The following is a 19,379-nucleotide window of genomic DNA, read 5'->3' as shown; positions in this document are numbered from 1 at the left end:
TAGACGACTTGCCGATAGTGACTGAAGGACTGTTGCTAGAAAAGGTCAGCTTTGCACCAAAACAGCCACTTACCTGAGAGTCGCCCCCCATGAAGGTAAAAGGGCCCTGTATACCTCCAGTCATCTTGGGGATACCGACCCCCCTTACTAACAGACAAGTGTGGGAATTTCTGGTAAGTGCGGGGTACTGCTGATTATGGATCCCCAGATTTGCTGAAATGGCCAAGTTTTCACTATGAGGCTACCAAAGGCCCTGAGAGTAAGCTGCCTTGCACTGAGGTCTAGGCTAAAGCTTTCAGGGACAACAAACAGGCCTTAGTCTCGGTGAAGGCCCTGGCACTGCCAGACATGTCCAAGCCTTTCCATTTCTTTGCAGATGAAAAAGCAGGAGCTGCCAAAGGGGTGCTCACTCAAAAGTTTGCACCACAGCAATGTCCAATAGCAGGGCAGTGGCCCTGCTTGTTAAAGACTCTGAAGACTTCCCTCTGGGACAGAACCTGACCATCATGGCCCAACATGTAGTGGAGAGCCTCTTGAGGAGCCCCTACCACACAAATGCTTGCCTGAGCTGCTACCAAGCTTTACTGCTAAACCAACCTAAAGTAACATTTGCTCAACCATCCACACTCAATCTGGCCTCCATGCTACCTGATAGTGAGGGAGAGTCCCTTATGACTGTATGGACGTAATATCCAGCTTCTAGAACATCGGGCCTACCTGATCTGACTGATGTCCCATTGGCCTCCCTGAATCTGGAAATGTATACCAATGGCAGCAGTTCTATAAAAGGAGTGCAGAGGTTGACAAGGGCTGCAGTGGTCACCCTGGAGGAGACACTGTGGGGGTGAAAGCCCTTCTGCCAGGCACCTCTGCCTCCAAGGCTGAAGTGATTGCACTTACCACAGTCCTCAGGTTGGGTAAGATAGTATTTTCACTGACAGCCGCTGTTTTTGCCAAACTCCACGTGCATGGAGCTATTTACAGGGAAAGAGGCCTTCTTACTAGTGAAGGTAAGTTGATCAAAAACAAACAAGAGATCCTTGATCTCCTGGAATCTCTTTGTGACCCATGGCAGGTCTTAGTAATTCATCATCCTGGACACGAGCAGGGGTGGAGGTAGGAGGAAGATCAACGGAGGCTCTCAGAGATCCATGGCAACAGAAGCAGCTCAGGGTCCTCTGACACTGGCAACGCTCCCACTACCAGCCAGCCCTCCCAGACACACCCATTTATTCACCTGGAGATGATGAATCTTTGCAAGGTCTGTCCAACAGGTCAACTAAACAGGGGGTGGTAGTACTCTTCAGGCAGATGCATAGTTCTACCCCAGGCTCTAGGAAGGACTTCAATCAAACAGCTTCATGAGAATACCCATCTTGGTAAAACAAAATTATTCACCTTGTTGTTTAAAAGTTATCTCATCCCTTCTGTAAATCTTATGCTTCAAGACCTTGTTTCCCATGTCTGGCCTGCCAGTCTACCAACCCTGGCCCACAACATTTTTAGGAGCCCGGAAAACAGGAAAAGAGTATGACATCAGGAGTTCACTGAGGAAAGGCCCAGGCGCTAAGGACATAGGTATCTACTAGGACTGGTGGACATCTTCTGGGGTTGGACAGAGGCCTTTACAACAAAAGGAGAGACAGAACCCATGGTAGCAAAGAAGCTGCTAGAGATCACCCTTACATTTGGATCATTGCTGCACAAAGTTCAGACAGTGGACCAGCTTTTGTATCTCAGGTGATTCAAGGACTATCTAACGTTTGGGGGATTAATTGGAAACTTCATTGTGTGTTTATCTACTCTATCCCCAGAGTTCAGGGCAGACAGAAAGAATGAATCAAACTCTAAAGGAGACCTTGACTAAATTAACCTTGGGACTGGCAAGGACTGCACAGCCCTCCTCCCCTTTGCCCTTCTTAGAGTTAGGAATACTCCCCATCCTCAAGGACTGACCACATATGAGATTATGTTTGGGAGGCCTCTCCTCTCTGCTCTAGGACCAGATCCAAGGTCCTAGCTGAAATACCTAATCTTACTTTGCTTAACTCTGTGCAGGCCCCAGAACATACCCAAGACAGGTTGTTCCCTCTGCTGCAGCACATACATGAACTCCCCGCCCACAACCTCATAGCTACAAACCAGGAGACCTCCTTTGGTCCGATTTTCACCAAAAGGAATCTTTGTGGCCTTGCTGGAAAGGACCCCACACAATTATCCTGTTGGTGGTGAAAATAGATAGAATCAAATCCTGGGTGCACCACTCCCACCTAAAGCCAGTCCCAGACAGGTGACCCAATGAGAACTAAGACAAAAGGTGGACTGTATGACCCCACCCACAGGACCCACTAAAGCTAAGACTCTTCCACCTGACTTTCCATTCTCCATGATGGGAGACGCCACATATGCCAGTCCTGATGTTATGGGTCCTATCCTATACTACAGATGGGACTATGCTAGCCTATGTCACCACATATAGGTACCCCACGTTCCACATGAATCTCTGTGTTCTACTAGGTTGGAAGGCTCCCAAAGTCTCTGGGGGCTTATGGATATGTGTATGGATATTACAATTATAGCTGTGCACACCATACTCTGGAGACCAATCTGGCTAAATAATCATTCTATGCCTGTGCAGTGGGAAAACAAAATGTGGGGGACCTGAGGATTATTACCTCTCCTCCTGGAGATGTGAGACACATGAGCCATGAGCAAACAAAAAAAGATGGGGTAAAGACCTTTTTATTAGGAGGGAAGGACACCAATCTGGCCAAAAGGTAGAGAACTCCAATGGCTGAGCATCCCTTATTATGGGTGATGGTGGTGCACTCCTCTAATCCTAGCACTCAGAAGCAGAGGTAGGCAGATCTCTGTGGGTTTGAGGCCAGCCTGGTCTATAGGGTGAGTCCCAGGACAGCCAGGACTGTTTTACAGAGAAACCCTGTCTCAAAAAACAACCCCCCCCAAAAGACCCAAATGACTGTTTATAATGGTTTATCCAGGCCTGGGAAATGGGAAAGACATGGAACTTAAGTTGTACTTCCACAACTGGAAATATTGTGGGATACTTCTCACCATTCAAAATTTTCCCCCGTGGGTGGAATGAATCCCAAAACCCATTGGCCCTAACTGAATACTGAACCCTATTCAGGATGCGGGTGAGGTTTTAGGACCCACAACTACCGCTACTCGGGCTCCACAATGTGGAAGGAAAACAACCCAAGCTCCAGTCCCTAGCCAGACCAACCAAGAGAGCTGTGGAGCCCCTCTCTCTCTAGAATATGTATACAACCTTTTAAACTCCTCCTCTCCAGAACTCACAGAGGACTGCTGGCTGCATCTTGACCCCAGACACCCTAGTACATTGGGATAGGCTCCACAGCAAAGATGGGGGTTGAGAAACATATCAGAAATTTGTCTATAACACAAGATAGTCAGCTCTGCCCCTGAAAAAAAAAGATCAAAACTATCCTTGGTGGCACAGAGTACCAAGGGACTTGCTTCCACTGTCCTGCTTATCACATGGAGTACTCTGGGCACCAGAGACATTATAACAGAACCCTTAAACTGCAGCCCCAGGATACTGCAATCCTCTTGGAACTGCCCCAAGATTCTTGGTTTGCTTGCTCCTCAGGGCTCACTCCCTGTTGTTGTGCCAGAAAACTCACATAATTGCCAAGCTGGACCTTGATGGCGTCTGTACTTTGGTCTGTTGTGGACTACATATCTGGAGTGAATAAATGTGTGTGTGTGTGTGTGTGTGTTGCATCTCCTAAGGAAGTCTGTCACACAATAATTCTCTCCTTCTCTTATCTCAATCTTGGCAGCAGGAACCTGTCTTTACCAGCTGAACCATCTAGCCAGACCTTTACATTGTTTTTAAGTTGCATAATCTGAAGCTGGAGAGAGGACTCAGTAGTTAAGTGTACTTGTTGCTCATGAAGAGAACCATAGCTTCCAGCACCTATACGATGTTTCACAACAATCTGTAACTCCAGTTTCAGATGATCTCTCTTCTGACCTGTGTAGACACCAGACACACATGGTTCACATACATATATACGTACACATACAAAACACTCGTACACATAAAATTTTAAAATATTTTTTTAAAAAGAAAGCTACCTAACTTTAGAGGTGACTCCATCTCATCTCATGGATGACATAAGTATCCTTATTACAAAATTTTATAAAAGTATTGGGTAATGAAAAACTACAATTTTAGTTACTTTAAATGAAAGGCAAATATAAAAATAATGACTTAGAGAAGGTATCAATTGTTTGAGGTGCATGAAATAATATTTCTATGATTTGAATGTGTTCCTCAAATTTCACCTGTTGCAAACCTAATTCCTTTACTCATGGTATGCCATGGATGAATGAGCTAATGAATTATCCAGCAAGTGGTTTGAAAGGAAGCTCTTTCTTGCTATTTTGTTCTGCCTTGCCATTGTGATGTCTGGCAGTGTCATGAGTCTCTGCAAAGTTCCCAACAGCAGAAAGACTCTATTTAGAAGACTCCAGAATTGTAAGGAATAAATTATTCCCCATAAATTACTCATCCTGATGTTCTCATTTATAGTAATAGAAAATAGGTCAAGGTAAAAATGATATCTTCTCCTCTATACAAGGCCTTATCAGGGTCTCTTTTGTGTTCAGGATTATTTTCTGATAAGGTAAGGACAGAACACAAATGAGAAATAATGCTTAAGTATCCAAAGTTTTTTTTTTAATAATTCAATAGCCTCCACACACTTAAGAGAAAATGTACATGCATTTTAATAGACAAAGTATAGTATAAAGCATGCATCTCTATGAGACCTGAAACAATTTATACTATAAAATCTAACAAGAAGAAATATCTGTATTAGTCAGTGTTCTGTTGCTGTGAGGCAAGACCATCAAGGCAACTCTTATTAAAACATTTTGGGAGGGGGCATTGAGACAGGGTCTGTCTGTGTAGTACTCACTACATAGACTAGGCTGGCCTCAAATGCAGAGATCCGTTTTCCGCTGCCTTTCAAGTGATGGGACTAAAAACCTTGAACCACCACACCCATCTAAAAGAAACATTTAACTGGGGACTTGCTTAACAGTCTCAGAGCTTTAATCTATTGTCATCATGGTTTGAAGCATGACAGCATGCAAGCATAGTGCTAGAGAAAATGTTGAGAGCTACATCCTGATCCACAGAAGGAGAGGAAGACAGTGGGCTTGGTATGGACTTTTGAAATCTTAAAGCCCACCTCCAGTGACACACTTCCTCCAACAAGGCCATGCCTCCTAATCCTTCTCAAAGAGTGCCATTTCCTCATGACTAAACATTTAAAAATGTGAGCCTATGGCAGTCATTCTTAATCAAACTACAGTCTACTAGAGGAAGATAAAGCTTCAAGGTAGATAGCTTGATTAGCAAGTCTGAAGTGTTGGGTTTGATCTCTAGTACCAGCAAGGTGACAAATTATAAATCACACTTACTAGCTGACATTTTCTGACTGCTGAATGATAAACTGGAATTGTTTGTATTGCTACAACATTTCTTGTTAGTTTAAGAGACATAAGAAATGCAAGTATGGGCAGGAATGGAAGTATATGCCCATAGTTCCAGTTACTTGGAGACCAAGGGTGGAGAATTACTTTTGAGCTCATGAGTTTGAGACCGACCTAGTCAACATAGTGAGACCCCATCTTAACAACAAAAATTGTTAGGTTCAAATATTGGCAAAGAATATGTACTGTATTTAGGCAGGCCACCCACAGTTCTTTGGGTGAATGCTTGCTGAGATGATTATTTTCCAAGTTAGATTTATGGTATCATTTTTTCTAGGAATATATGAATTGTTGACCAGCCCCTGGTGTTTAAACATGTATAATCACAGCATGTGGGGAAAAGTAAACCATGATTATTTAAAGTAAAACAAACAAACGGATACCATTTGAGGATAAGTAGACATCATTTTCATTATTTTTTTAGGATAGCTATATGTATTGGAATAGTCCTTAAATACCATAAGCTTGAATATTATGCAACAAATTGAATATAAGATTGACAATATTAATAAATATTCTTACCAAGCTTTACATTGTGAATACTCTTATCCTCATAGCAATTGTGTAAATGAAGATATAGCTGGGTAAGAAAGCAAAAAAAAAAAAAGAGAAAGAAAGAAAGAAAGGAAAAGAAAAAGAAAAAGAATGCTTCCAGTTCACTAGCAGATTAGAAAAGCTTCCAAAGCATATTACACACAAGAAAGTCAATATTTCAAGAAATACAATACTGTAACTATTATATTCTGGAGCCTCTAACTATATTGTAAAATTGGGAAAGTAAGGGACCCTAAATAACCAAAACAGCTTTGAGAAGAAAACAAATTTGGAGGTGTCAGATGAACTATGCTGGATAAGGACAGGCACAGAGATAAATCAAATACAACCAAGAGTCCACAAACAGACTCTAACATTTGTGATATATTGATTTTTGACAAATGGGTCAAAGAAATCACTGGACAAAGAAGAGTCTTTGTATTAGATGGTCCTGGGACAAATGGAATCTCCACATATAAAAAAATGGATTTGTACCACTATTGTACACACACACACACACACACACACACACACACACACACACACTCCAAAAAGTACCCTTTAGGCAAAAATTAAGAAAAAAATATAAAACTCTTTGGAGGAGGTAATGATTTGTTAGAGCATCATGAAAGATTTTTTTAAAGGATGAATTAGCTCGACATCATGATAATAAAAGAAAATGGACTGTCTTAGTTACTTTTTTTATTCTGTGATGAGACACCAAGAGCAAGGCAACTTATATGAGAAAGAGTTTATTTGAGGCTCATAGTTTCAGAGGGTTATAATCCATGACCATTATGACGGGAGGCTTGGCAGCAGGTAGGCAGACACGGTACTGGAGCAGTAACTGAGAGCTCATCTCTTGATCCACAAATACAAGGTGATGTGTGGGAGGGAGGGGGTTGAGTCTTTTGAAACCTCAGCCTGCCCCCAGTGACATACCTGCTCCAACAGACCACATCTCCTAACCCTTCCCAAACAGTTCCACCAACTGCGGACCAAACATTCAAATATTATTATTCTTATTCAAACCACCACAGACATTACAAAAAAAGTGAAAAGGTGGCTCAAGTAGTGGAAGAAAAATATTTGCAAATCATTTACCTTAGAAGGGAATTCTGTATCCAGAATATTTAAAGAAAGAGCAGTGTTGTTTAAATTCCTTCACTGGAGGAGACATATACATTTGCCCTTTCTCCTAAGGTTCCAATAGATAGACTTTTGTTCATCTGGGGGAACCAATAAATTTATTAGACTTATTTACAGAGCAATGAGTGTGGGGTTCTGGGTGGGAGCATAGGTGACCAGAGAGCAGTCACACTGAACAGTCTGCAATCAGTATGGAAAATAATTCCCCCACCACCATGGAGATGGAACTGCTTCCTCTGTCCTTCCCCACCTATACCCAGTATCCCTTCTCCGAGGCCATGTACAGTTTGGACAGAACTGCACATAACTTGTTACCAGATATGACTGGACACTAAGAAAAGGGTCACATTACCCTCCTGAGGGAATGTCAGCAGTCAACAAGCCCAGCTATGATGAGGTTTTCTTTTTACTTTTTTTTTTTTTTTCTTTTTTTTCTTTTTTGGATTTTCGAGACAGGGTTTCTCTGTGTAGCTTTGGAGCCTATCCTGGCACTCGCTCTGGAGACCAGGCTGGCCTCAAACTCACAGAGATCTGCCTGCCTCTGCCTCACGAGTGCTGGGACTAAAGGTGTGCGCCACCAATGCCCGGCTTATGATGAGGTTTTCAAGAAGACCCAATAGAAGTTCTGAAGACCATAGCAGTATGGCTCAGAGGGTAGTCCTGCACAAAATTTGTATTCAACAATAGGAGGTGAAGGATCAGAAGAGACATTTCTTTAGAAAAGATGTATGAATGGCTAGTAAGCACTTGAACATATAACCAACAATGTTAGTGTTTACACTAACAAATAAAACCTATGAACTGCACTCACTAGGCCGGTGGCAATGAATGTGCCAGCACCAAATAGTATCATTACTTTACTGTAATTAAGGAGATGTAAAATTGTTGGCAGACATCTAAAATGTTACAGACACTTCGCCAAGCAGCTTGACACTTTCTAAAAGTGTTAAATATATAGGATTAATATAACACAATTCTACTCTTAAGATATACCAATGGTCACTGAAAACATATATTCACATAAGACTTGCATGTGTATGGTGGGATTATTTTTAAAAATCAAAAGGAAAGTTGGCATGGTGGTACAGCACTTGGGAAGCAGAGACAGCAGGGCCCAAAGGTTCCAAGACATCTTCAACTGCTTTGTCAGTTCAAGGCAAGCCTGGGCTATATGAGACCTTATCTCAAAAAGTAAAATGTTAGCAAGATAGTTTAATCAAAAAAAAGCTTGGATTGCAATCATGAGTATCCGAGTTTGAACCCCAGAACCCAGTTTTAAAAAGACAGGTGTAGTGGTACACACTTGTAACTGGGCTGGAGAAGCAAGTGGAGACAGGAAGATCACTGGGGCTTTCTAGCCTTGCCTATGTGTGGAGTTCCTGGCCAGAAAGTGAACCTATCTAAAAAAGAAGAGAAAAGGGTAGATGGCACCCAAGGAACACTCTAAGGTTGTTCTCGCACACATATAAGACACATGCACCCCTCCCAACACACACACATGAAAACACACAAACACATACACAGAAAATCAAAAAGGTGGTAACATTTGCCTGATGAATGGATAAACAAAATATGGTATATCCATCCATACAATGTGGTATTATTTGGCCTGGTAAAATAAAGAAATGCTGTTATAAGCAAAAACCATAGATGCATCAGAAGAATGTAAGTAAATGAATTCCAGCTACAAAAGGTCAAATAATGTATGATTCAGCTCATTCAAAGTGCCTGGATTAGGTAAATCTACAGTGACAGAAAGTACATTGCTGGCTACATAGTTGGGAAAGTCGCGGATAGGGTTGGATACTGAGCGACTGCTAATGGTATTTCTTTGGGGGAATGACAAAATGTTCTAAAAATTACATTATGACTGTGTGCTGGCTAGTTTTGCCAACTTGACACAAACCAGAGTCATCTGGGAAGAAGGACCCTCAGCTGAGGAATTGCCTCCATCAGATTAGCCTGTGGACATGTCTGTGGGGCATTTTCCTGACTGATGTCATACAGCTTTCTGGGAGGTAGTCCTGAGTTAAGAAAGCAGTCTGAGGGAGCCAGTGAGTAGTAGCATTCTTCCACAGTTTCTTTCCCCTTCAGTTTCAGCTTTGGCTTTTCTTACAGATTGTGATGTGGAAGTGTGAGGCAAATCAGCCTCTTCTTCCTCAAGTTGGATTGTTAAGAGTTAATAAAACCTCAGGTGAGCTGAGAAACTCATGCTCATCCTCAGGCTAGGATCTGCAAGCTCCTGATAAGATAAATACAACATCTATTCATGTTTGCAGCTTTGAGACTGAGCAGACAGAACAGGAGAGACCTCCCATCAAAGGACAATTTGCTTCTATTTTATCGCCATGTGGTTGCTCCATGGATCCTAGTCGAACAGCATTGCTCTGTGTTTTATCACAGGAGCAGATGGCAAATTAATACAAACTACATAGTTGTAAATATGTTAAATTATTTATTTATACACTTTAAAGGGGTGATTTTTGGTATGTAAATTACATCTCAATACATCTGGAAAAATTTAAATGCTCAGTTTAGCAGCAAGGAACTTGTCTGAGATATGAAAAGATCACAGTTAAGCTAATACTTGCCCTAGGATTTGGGTGGCAGACTTTCACATAAATATCATTAATGGCAATCAACATCCATCACTAGTGCTAACGTGAGCCCATCTGTGTGAAACAGTGTGCACATGCTCTTGTTAGGGATGGTAATTTTGGAGGGCCCCTTGAGGAGGCACAGTTAGTTTTTAACATCATCTATTTTCATCTAGCATACTTTAGTTTGCTGTGGCTGTTTCTCAAAACAACCATGTGTATGCTACCTCCCCCCATTAAAAGTTAGAAAATATAAGTGAAGGGACTCTGGCCAGCTTAAGTATCATGAGCATGGCTCTGACAGGCCCTGACCTTCTCCCCATTCCCTCAGCCTTGCTATAACCCTTAGATTACATTCCTAAAGCTAGCCCACTTATTTGATCACTTCCTCCTGAGGTTGACTACCAATGTCCAGCAATCAAAATCTCCCTTTGGCTCACCTAATTAACATGCCTAATTAAAATTAAACACCTCCCCCCCTTTATAAACCACCATTTTCCCATGTGCCAAGTCTGTTTCCTCTCTTTCCAGAGACAGTCCTTTGTCCCTCCAGGAGAAATAACACCCCTTTCCCTTGTTCCCTTCCCCTTCTGCCTTGTTGTATATATCTTGTGTTTGTCTCTTAGTCCCTGCCCTTTGTCCCTCTGGGGCAAATAAATCAATCCTTCGGCCATGGAGTTCCTGAGCTGATACTTTTCCTTTCAGTCTGTGTTCCATCAACTTGCTCATTTTATATAACTTTAGGGTAGAGATCTATCCCATACACTCCATTAAATTCACAAATCTTATCAGTAAGCTAGCTATGGAGATAGAAATGAGAATTTAGAATATTCTTATAATTTCTGTAGTCAACTGTATTCAGATTTGTCTATAAAGATCTTTAAAATGTATGGTATAATGAGAAAGAGCTACATAGTGCTACAAATGAATGATTTTTATAGAGAAGGTGAGTGATCCTAAATTCTTTGTCACCAGCAAACATTCAATATACATAAACTTTTAAAGAGATGAATTATTTTACTAAAAAAAGTGCAATGAAGGTTTCTGAGAAGCTCCATCAGTTTAAGAATTCTATCTTGTAAGTAAAATTTAACATTACCCAGAATGTAACACAACCGTAAGGAGAAAAAGTGATTAATCACACAATCACTTTTGCAAACTTAGATGGCTTAGCTTGATTACATAACACTTCCAGCAAGCTGCACAGGCATAAATCACATTAGTAATTCTGTAGAAAACTTAAAGACTATTTACACCAAATCTTTCAATGACACAAGGCCTCAACTCAGTTCAGGGCAGACTTTACTATCAAAAGGAATTCGGAAAGACAGACTGCAGCCTTTAATGTATTAATTGAAATGATTTTTTTCAATTCATTTCAATTTTCAATTCATTTCAATTGGATAAGTAGGCCACAGCGTGTAAAATATTTTTTCCTTTCATGAAAATCAAACCGTGGAAGAAATGAACAGTGTATATAAGATTAAAGTTGAAACAATTTATTTCAGGAGGTAAATGAAAATGCATTGGCCCTTGAGACTAAATTAACCTCATAGTCTTCCTCTAGTCTTGCCCCGCTACACTCTGGATTAAAAATGCTACATCTTGGACGGGTAAAAACTCCAGACCAGCCCCAAGACTGAAGAGTGCACATTCCTGGAGACTCCAAGGGTTTGCAGCAGAGGGCTGGCTGGGAGTTGGCAAAATCTCAGTCTGGAAGGCAGAGACCAAACCGGATCTGCACGACTGTTACTCTCTTGCCAGCACACAGTGTAGACAAAAGGAAAAAAAAAAAAAAGAAAAGAAAAGAAAAAGAAAAAAAAAAGCCTCTTTAAAACTCTAGTGTAAATTGCTTGGGCCATGCAAAAGAGCCTTGCACTCGCAAGCAGGAGGGGCGGCTGGGCGTGAGAAGAGAAAGGAACACAGCCGCCGAGGCGCAAAGAGGTAGGGTGAACCCCAGGCTGAGCGGTGGGCTTCTTTACTCATCCACAGGGTGGTGTCCGTGCGTGGGTGGGGCCTCCTACATCTCTCTGGACTGAGGGCAAGCTCCCGCAGCATTCGCAGGGACCGCAGAGCGCTACCCAGACTTTGGGCTCCCGTCTCGGGGTCTGCAGCCAGGAACGCAGCCCGAGCCTGGGAAGCGGGCGGGGCGGGACGGGGCGGGGCGGGGCGGGCGGGGCCAGCTCCGGGGCAGCGAGCCTCCGCAGCCCACCCCTCCCAGCGCGGGTTGGAACCTCGCGGTTTCCGTCCAATCCCGTCCCGCGACGTGCTCAGGGCGGGACCCTCGCGGCTTTCCGTCCTAGTCGGCCTTCAGGGCTTGGCAGGGCTTGGCGGGGCTTGGCGGGGCTGGCAGGCCGGCTCGACTGGCGGCAGATCGCGGAAGGCCAGAGGAGGTACGAAGGTTAGGGCTCGCGTGCAGGAGGCGCGCTCTCCTCCTCCTCCTTCCCCTTCCCCTACCCTGGCGGCGAGGGGTCGAGGGGCACTGGAGCAGCACAGAGCCGAGCAGAGTGCACCCGGCCTGCGCCGCAGAGGCACCCGGGTCTGGCGTGGGTGTGGCGTCCCCTAGCGTCTCGCCCTTCGGGTTTGGGGTGTCCCCCAGTTGCGCCAGCTAGCGTGTCCGGGCGCTTGATCGGTTGGTTGGTTTTGCTTGTTTCATGATTTCCCCCCACTTGTCTTCATCCGCCTTTGGAAGTGGTCGGTGGGGGGCAGTTTCTGAACTTTGCTTTCTGCTCCTGCTCCTGCTTCAGCCTAGCTGCAGGCACCAGAAGGTGCCCGGCGCCCCTTGGGTCCATCTAACAGGGTGCCTGGAAGGGAGCTAGTTCTACAGTGATGACCACTCTCTGTTTCTCCAGCTTCTTTCACTGCTCTTCCCCGCTTCCTGATCTTAACTTGAGCGCATTTCTTCTTTCCTACAATCACCAGCCTTGTCCAGGTCCCCGTGGTTTCAAATCAGAATTGTTCAAGCTCCTGGCAGTCCTGAACATTTTCATCTTGGTTTACTGGTAGGTGACACTCTGTTTAGTTACTCTTCCTGGTTCTCTTTTCTGCTTCTGTGGGTCACATCACCTTGCTTTCCCTGCAGTTAAATCCATTGTAATCGAGTTCTTAATGTTATTGGAATCCTTTAACTTAACCTATCATCACCGGTTGCGGGCGTGGGTAGGGTTAAGCACCACAGTGGTCATAAAATTAGTGCTCTTGTTCTCGGCTTTGTGGAATCTATTAAGTGGCAAGGAGCGTAAAGTTCGGCTTGCCATTGCTTGTTAGTTTCCTGTTGCTGTCACAACAAGCCAAGTTGTTAATTGAACTCAGATTCTGTAGATCTGAGTGAGTTTAGCTGTTTACCCTGGGTAGAATCTCAAAAGGAGAGAGATCAGGGTTTCTGCTATGAGTTGTTTTCTGAGGTTTTAGGGGGAGAATCCTTTTCCAGGTTCATTCGAATTGGCAGAATTTAATTCCTGCTTACTTGCAGTAGGATTCAGGTTCCCATTCCTGTCAGCACTGTTTGTCTCTGAGGTCCTTAATATGTCAGCAAGCATCTCTATCCCAAGGATTCAAATGATTCAGTCAGGTGCTGCCTATTTAAGCTCATTTTTTAAATAGATAAAACCCAGTTGCAACCACAGGAGTAGCGATCTTCTATCAAAATGACAAGCTCTGGTGACTGAAAAGGGAAGGTAGGAGTTGGGGTCATCATACAGCTCTGCCTACGCTAGTCCATAATATAGTTGTTTCAGGATGAGTTGTCTTTATGGCATGGTTTTTAGGACATTAAAAAAATCTAATGACTATATGGTTAAACATTCAAAGATAAAGAAATTCTATTAGTTACTTGCCTAGAGTTGGGTGGGTATTGGTGAAAAACACCTTAATCCCAGCACCAGGGAGTCGGAGGCAGGCAGATCTGTGTGAATTCAGGCAAGTCTGATTTACATATTCCAGGCCTGCCAGGGGTACACAGTGAGATTCTGTCTGAAAAATAAATAAATAAATAAATAAATAAATAAATAAATAATAAATAAAACAAATCTTGAGGTCCAGTGAGATGCATTGTTAGATAATGGCACCTGCAGCCAACCCAGCTAACCCAAGTGTGATCTTTGGGACCTATGAGGTAGACAAGAACAAACACCTGCAAGTTTTCTTTGACTTTCACAAGTGTGTGTGGTAGCCCACAACCATTAAATAAAAAGCTCCCATTTTTTCCAGTCACTTGTTTAGAAGCAAATGGTTAGAAAGTGGCTGAATCTATATTTAGAACCAAGAACTAGTAACTCCACAGCTGTTTATCAATATTCAAATGGGGTGTAAGTGTAACCATTAAAAAAGAAGAGGCTGAACTTTAAGGTCCTAAGGTATTAGCCAAAATAATCTGCCATGCCTTTGTTTCTGATATTACTAGCTTTTATAGCACAAAGCAGAATATTTTGTTTAACTTTCTGTTTTAAAATAGGAGTTTTCATTCAGTACTGTTATCTTAGTTACTGTTTTTATATGGAATTTATAAATGATTCTTTCAGAAATCTTTTTATTTAATACCAATATACCCTATTCATATATGGGGTTAGTTTGATTTTCATGACAATTATCACAAATGTAGAAAGTATTTAAGGTTGGTTAGTGCTACTCAAAGCCAATTGATTAGGTCCCATGCCATCTGCCCGGTTTTAAGTTACATCAGCTTGTCACATGAATATTTACAGTCTATAATATTCTATGACCCATTCTCTCTCACCTCTGCATTGCTTTTCAAACCGTAACCTTTTTCTACACATCCAATTCTACCCACCCAGAAAGACTCTCTGCAAGTTCCCTAATGCCCTGTGATGTTTCCTTGTAGAAGGGGAGATTATAACAACAGATCTGCATTCGGGTACCAATGATGACCTCTCAAACAGATGACTAAGTCTGAGATTTTTGTTTTCATATGTAAAGTAGCATGAATGTTAGGTCGTAAGAATGTTTCCTGGAGCACACTGCACTGCCAGGTGTTTGATGATGATAGCTACTGATCTCCCTGACACTTTGATTCCTAGTATGTTTACAATCTTAATTTCAAAGTTGGTGTTCTTTGTCAGACAAGTTTACAAAGATTTGTGAGATTGAAGTTGTGACTGCTGTTCCTCTTCTTTTATTCAGTTTTTCTACTGTGATTATATCATGGAGAATCAATTGGCAAAATCAATTGAAGAACGAACATTTCAGTACCAGGGTTCTCTTCCGTCATTGCCTGTTCCTTCACTTAAGGAATCATTAAAAAAATACCTTGAATCAGGTATGTTCATAATCTTCTAGTGCAGATTAATATTGTTAATAACATGGAAGTGATGTTGATGAGGGTTGTAGATGCCGCTAGGTTCATCCTTAAAATATGCAGAGCTTTTTTTTGTTTTTGTTTTTGTTTTTTCTTTTTTTTGTTTTCTCTGTGGCTTTGGAGGTTGTCCCGGAACTGTAGCTCTTGTAGATCAGGCTGGTCTGTAACTCACTGAGATCCACCTGCCTCTGCCTCCCGAGTGTGCCACTACCGCCCAGCTATGCAGAGCTTTTTAAAAGTTTTTTTTTTTTTTCCATAGTTTGAAAAGTCAATGGAATTAATAGGCCTGCAGGTTAAATTTTAGTCCTTTGTGTCCACCTGCTTATACAACCCCACTTAGGGCAAAGATTTTGAAATATTTCTCGTTTCTTTTGCTATCACCATATTTGAGCTAATTTTATATATCTTGGATCTTGCAGTTTTAGATATTGTGAATTAATTCCTTAAAATAGTTGTGTGGTTTGCTCCCTAATGCCTGTCTGAGCATATGCACAATCCTTCATGTCCCCATTTCCCTCTAATTCTCATCACACCTGTATGAAATCAGCAGCCACCTGATTTTAATAACTCTAAAGAGTTACCTTAATTCAACTGGCCACTCAGGGTTGAGAGCAGCAGTTCTCAACTTCCTAATGCTGCAATCCCTTAATACAGTTTCTCATGTCGTGGTGACCCCAGCCATAAAATTGTTTTCATTGCTGCTTTATAACTGTAATTTTCTACTGTTATGAACTGCAATGCAAATATCTGTATTTTCCAATGTTCTTAGGTGACCCCTGTGACAGGGTCGTTTGACGCCCCACAGGTTGAGAACCTCTTTTGACTTTGGTACCTATTTGTTGCACTTCCACCTTCTTTTTCGTTGCTTATTTTTTCCTTTATATTCATAATTTATTCCTAAACCCTTGAATAGATGATCATCCTTGTATACAGTGAGACACAAAATATTGAGTCAGTTTTATTTCCTCTTAAAAAATGTGCTTTGTGGAGGTCTCTTTCCTCCTCTCTCTCTCCCCTTTCTCCCTCTCCTTACCCCCTCTTTCCCCTCTCCTTCCCTTCTCCTTCCCTCTTCTCCTTCCCCCTATCTTTCCCCTTCTCCTTCCCCCTCTCCCTCCCTCCTCTTTTCCCCCCTCCTTCTTCCTTATTTCTCTCCCCCCTTTTCCTAATGAGGATAGACTTCCTTGAGCTCACTACACATCTGTTATGCAGGACATTTCATTTGCCAGCATCCTGGCAGCTCTCTTTACTTCTCTATTGTGTTTTCTCTTTCTTGTCTGCTTTCTTATGTTGCTCCCTCTTGTAAATGCCTACAAAAGAATATTTGAGAGAGCAAAAAAGGGCTAAATATTTAGACTTGATTCTTTAGCTGAATGTTGAGTTCTGAGTTGGGTGTGCTTTAAGAATTCCGAAGGCCTTGTTTGTTCTTTAGGGAAACATGGTGCCATTCTGATTTGGGGATCCCTCCTACTAAAGATCATAGCATATCCCATCACATTTTCCTCCTAAAGTCATCTACCTTTGCAATTATTAACTAACCCACAGATTCCAATTAGTGCTGCCTGCATGAGTGTCAGTCATCCAATGGGGCCTGGGAAGCCAACGAGATGCTCCACCTCTGAAAGTAATGTACCTTTCCATCAGCACCCTTCAGCTCCAAAACTGGGGGGAAGCCGTGGGAATCCCTCCTCACCCCATGCTGGATTAACTCTCTTGGTCTTGTAGAGGTCTTTGAATAGTCTGGAGTCTCTGCATTAACTATTGCTCATTGCAGTAAGAAGCTTCTCTGACCAGGGTTGGGAGCAGCACAAATCTATGAATATATTTGGAAGGCACTTTGACACAATAGGGTCTGTTTGCTGAGGCTTATGATTTCTCTGTTGGTGGGGTTTGATTCTGTTTTCAGGAGGAGGCATGGATTTTTTTCCTGAGGAACAGGCCTCAAATCCTGTAAAGAGAGTGGTTGTCACCCCCATAAACAGTCTTGCCTTTGTTGCCTTACAGGTTGGTGGTGTAGCATGCAGAGTCCAGCACTGGATATACTATTGATGTCGTTTATGTCCTATCAGAGGACATGGTACCTTCTAGCAGTATGTAAGCTAGCCAACAGTAAGAGAGATTTATGGTCAGTTCTTTGATTCCTCTGTGTCGTGCAACCAAAGTGTGTGATGTCGTTAGCAATAAGGTCTTATCATCTACTCCAGTAGTTCTCAACCTTCCTAGTGCTGTGACTTTTTAATACAGTTCCTCATGTTGTGGTGACCCCCAACCATATTTTTGTTGCTACATCATAGCTGTAATTTTTCTACTGTTAAAAATTATAATGTAAATATTTGATATGTAGAATATCTGATTTGTGAACCCTATAAAATGGTTGTTTGACCCTAAAGGGGTTGTGACCCACAGGTTGAGAACCACTGATCAGTAATTGTGAGCAACAAAGAACAATGGCAATACCTACATTGTTTTGGGGACCTCTCTGAACTCATAGGAAGCGAACCCATCCCTAGCACTGAGATTTTCATTTAATGACCGAGGCTTAAGAATTCAAGGTACCTGACACCTTCAAAAACAAAGAGCAAATGAAGAGAACAGCATTGTTCACTAATGTACGGCACTTTTGTTCAGCTTTAATGGATTTTTGATTAGTTACAAATTAGTGAGGTTTTACAAATCCTTAGTTTTGGCTAATGTACCCTCCTTCTCCCTCACCCCATACCCATTCCCACTTAAAAACTTTTAGCTTCTAGCACCGCTTCCACATTCTTGTCTGCCATGTGTATTCTATATATTATATATATTGCTTATAGAGCAAAACAATAGGTCCCTACATGTTTTCCTCATGCGGTCTTCATTTTGATTGCACCTTTTCCTGGCCCTTTATCCCTGTGTCCCTCACTTCATTTGAGTGACCCAGACAGGTCCCCTTTTCTGTTTCTTTCTTTTTTAAATTTCCTTTTTCGAACTTTATAACTCCAATTTATATTCCACACTAATTCACTCAGAACAACTAGATTCTTGCCATATAAAGATCATGATTCACCATCAGGCTTAACAAAGCAGCAAAACCCCACACCAACCCCAAGGGCCCTGCTTCTTAACTGCTTCCTGTCTGTCTCAGTAAACTCTGTGTCACACACTGCCTCTCTCACGTTTAGTCCCATTGCTATCTTCTCCACGTCATTTTCTTCTTCACCACTCTTCAGTTTGTCAGTGAGTTCCAGGATTTTGGATGTCAGGAGAGGATACTTAGAACAGCCAGATCTAATGTGTACTTTTCCTTATGTGCCTCCTGCCATCAAAAATATAGGGAGCTGTTAGGTCTGAACCCTGGAACAAATGGCTGAGATTCCTGTTTAACATATCCAAGTGGATGCTGGTTGCCAGCTTCTCCCTGCATCCCTCAGTCTCTACCTGTTACAGGGCCCTCCTTGCTGGCAGACCCCGCCCTTACCTCTGTAATCCAGCCATTTTGCTGCACTGGTCCTTTTATGGCTCCTTTCTTTGCCCATTTGCTTTCCTGGCCTCTTGGTTTATCTCTCCCCTGTCCCTTCCTCCCTCTCCTCACATGGCCTTCCTCAGTCTGGTTATGTCCACTCTGGACTCTCCCAGATGTCTCTGCCTCTGACTGTGCTCTCCCTCATATCTACAATAAACCTTCTCCTAGGAGCAGTCATGTCCTTTCCTTTTTAAAATTTCTTTTTAATTCATCTGATGCTAAAACCAGGGAGCAGTCATGTTCTTACCTCCCCCCCCCCCTTTTCACTCATGAACCAGTGCCTTCATCTCATTCCCGTGTTCATCTGGTTGATTTGCCATTCGGAGACTGTCATGGAGGGTGCTACCTGCATGTTTTTCTATTTTGTTTTTTGTTGTCTTCTCTTTGTTATACTTCCCTTCTGTACACAGTTCTTTCCTGGGAGACAGGTAGCCTCACTTGCAGGTATATCCATCACCCAGAGCAGGGATAATTCAGTTGCTACCACAGCAAGGCGCCACACCACTCCATCAATGGAGAAGCTTGCTAAGTCTGAATTGCCCATGCAGCTCCTCTACCGTCAGCGTTAGTCCGTTCCCTCACCCGTTACAACTGTGCCCTAAGTCAGCTTTACTTCTGTTGTGTCTGTCTCTGTTTGAGCGCCAAATGTGCTAACTTTTCCAAGGAGACAGGAACAATTGTGTATTAACCCCAGATAAGGCCCCCAGCAACAGACCAAAGGAATTATTCTACCTGAGTC

At 42.5% G+C, this 19,379-nt stretch overlaps 1 protein-coding gene across 4 annotated transcripts in view; it reads left to right on the top strand.

The window, feature by feature from the left end:
* The first annotated feature begins 12,082 nt into the window (after positions 1–12,082).
* Positions 12,083–19,379, top strand: part of Crot (carnitine O-octanoyltransferase) — a 32,373-nt gene continuing 25,076 nt past the window's right edge. The window contains exons 1-4 of one of the 4 annotated variants that reach the window (XM_027391540.2): positions 12,083–12,223; positions 12,753–12,832; positions 14,970–15,105; positions 17,146–17,250. In XM_027391540.2, coding sequence (XP_027247341.1) covers positions 14,991–15,105; positions 17,146–17,250 — 220 coding nt within the window. In that variant the 5' untranslated portion in view covers positions 12,083–12,223; positions 12,753–12,832; positions 14,970–14,990. The remainder of the gene's footprint in view (positions 12,224–12,752; positions 12,833–14,969; positions 15,106–17,145; positions 17,251–19,379) is intronic. The other 3 variants (XM_027391543.2, XM_027391542.2, XM_027391544.2) reach the window with 3 other exon arrangements.

Source organism: Cricetulus griseus (genome assembly GCF_003668045.3).
Source record: "Cricetulus griseus strain 17A/GY chromosome 1 unlocalized genomic scaffold, alternate assembly CriGri-PICRH-1.0 chr1_0, whole genome shotgun sequence".
Classification (NCBI taxonomy): Eukaryota; Metazoa; Chordata; class Mammalia; order Rodentia; family Cricetidae; genus Cricetulus; species Cricetulus griseus.
Note: the sequence above shows the minus strand (reverse complement) of the source record. Positions and strands in the feature narration are given on the sequence as shown.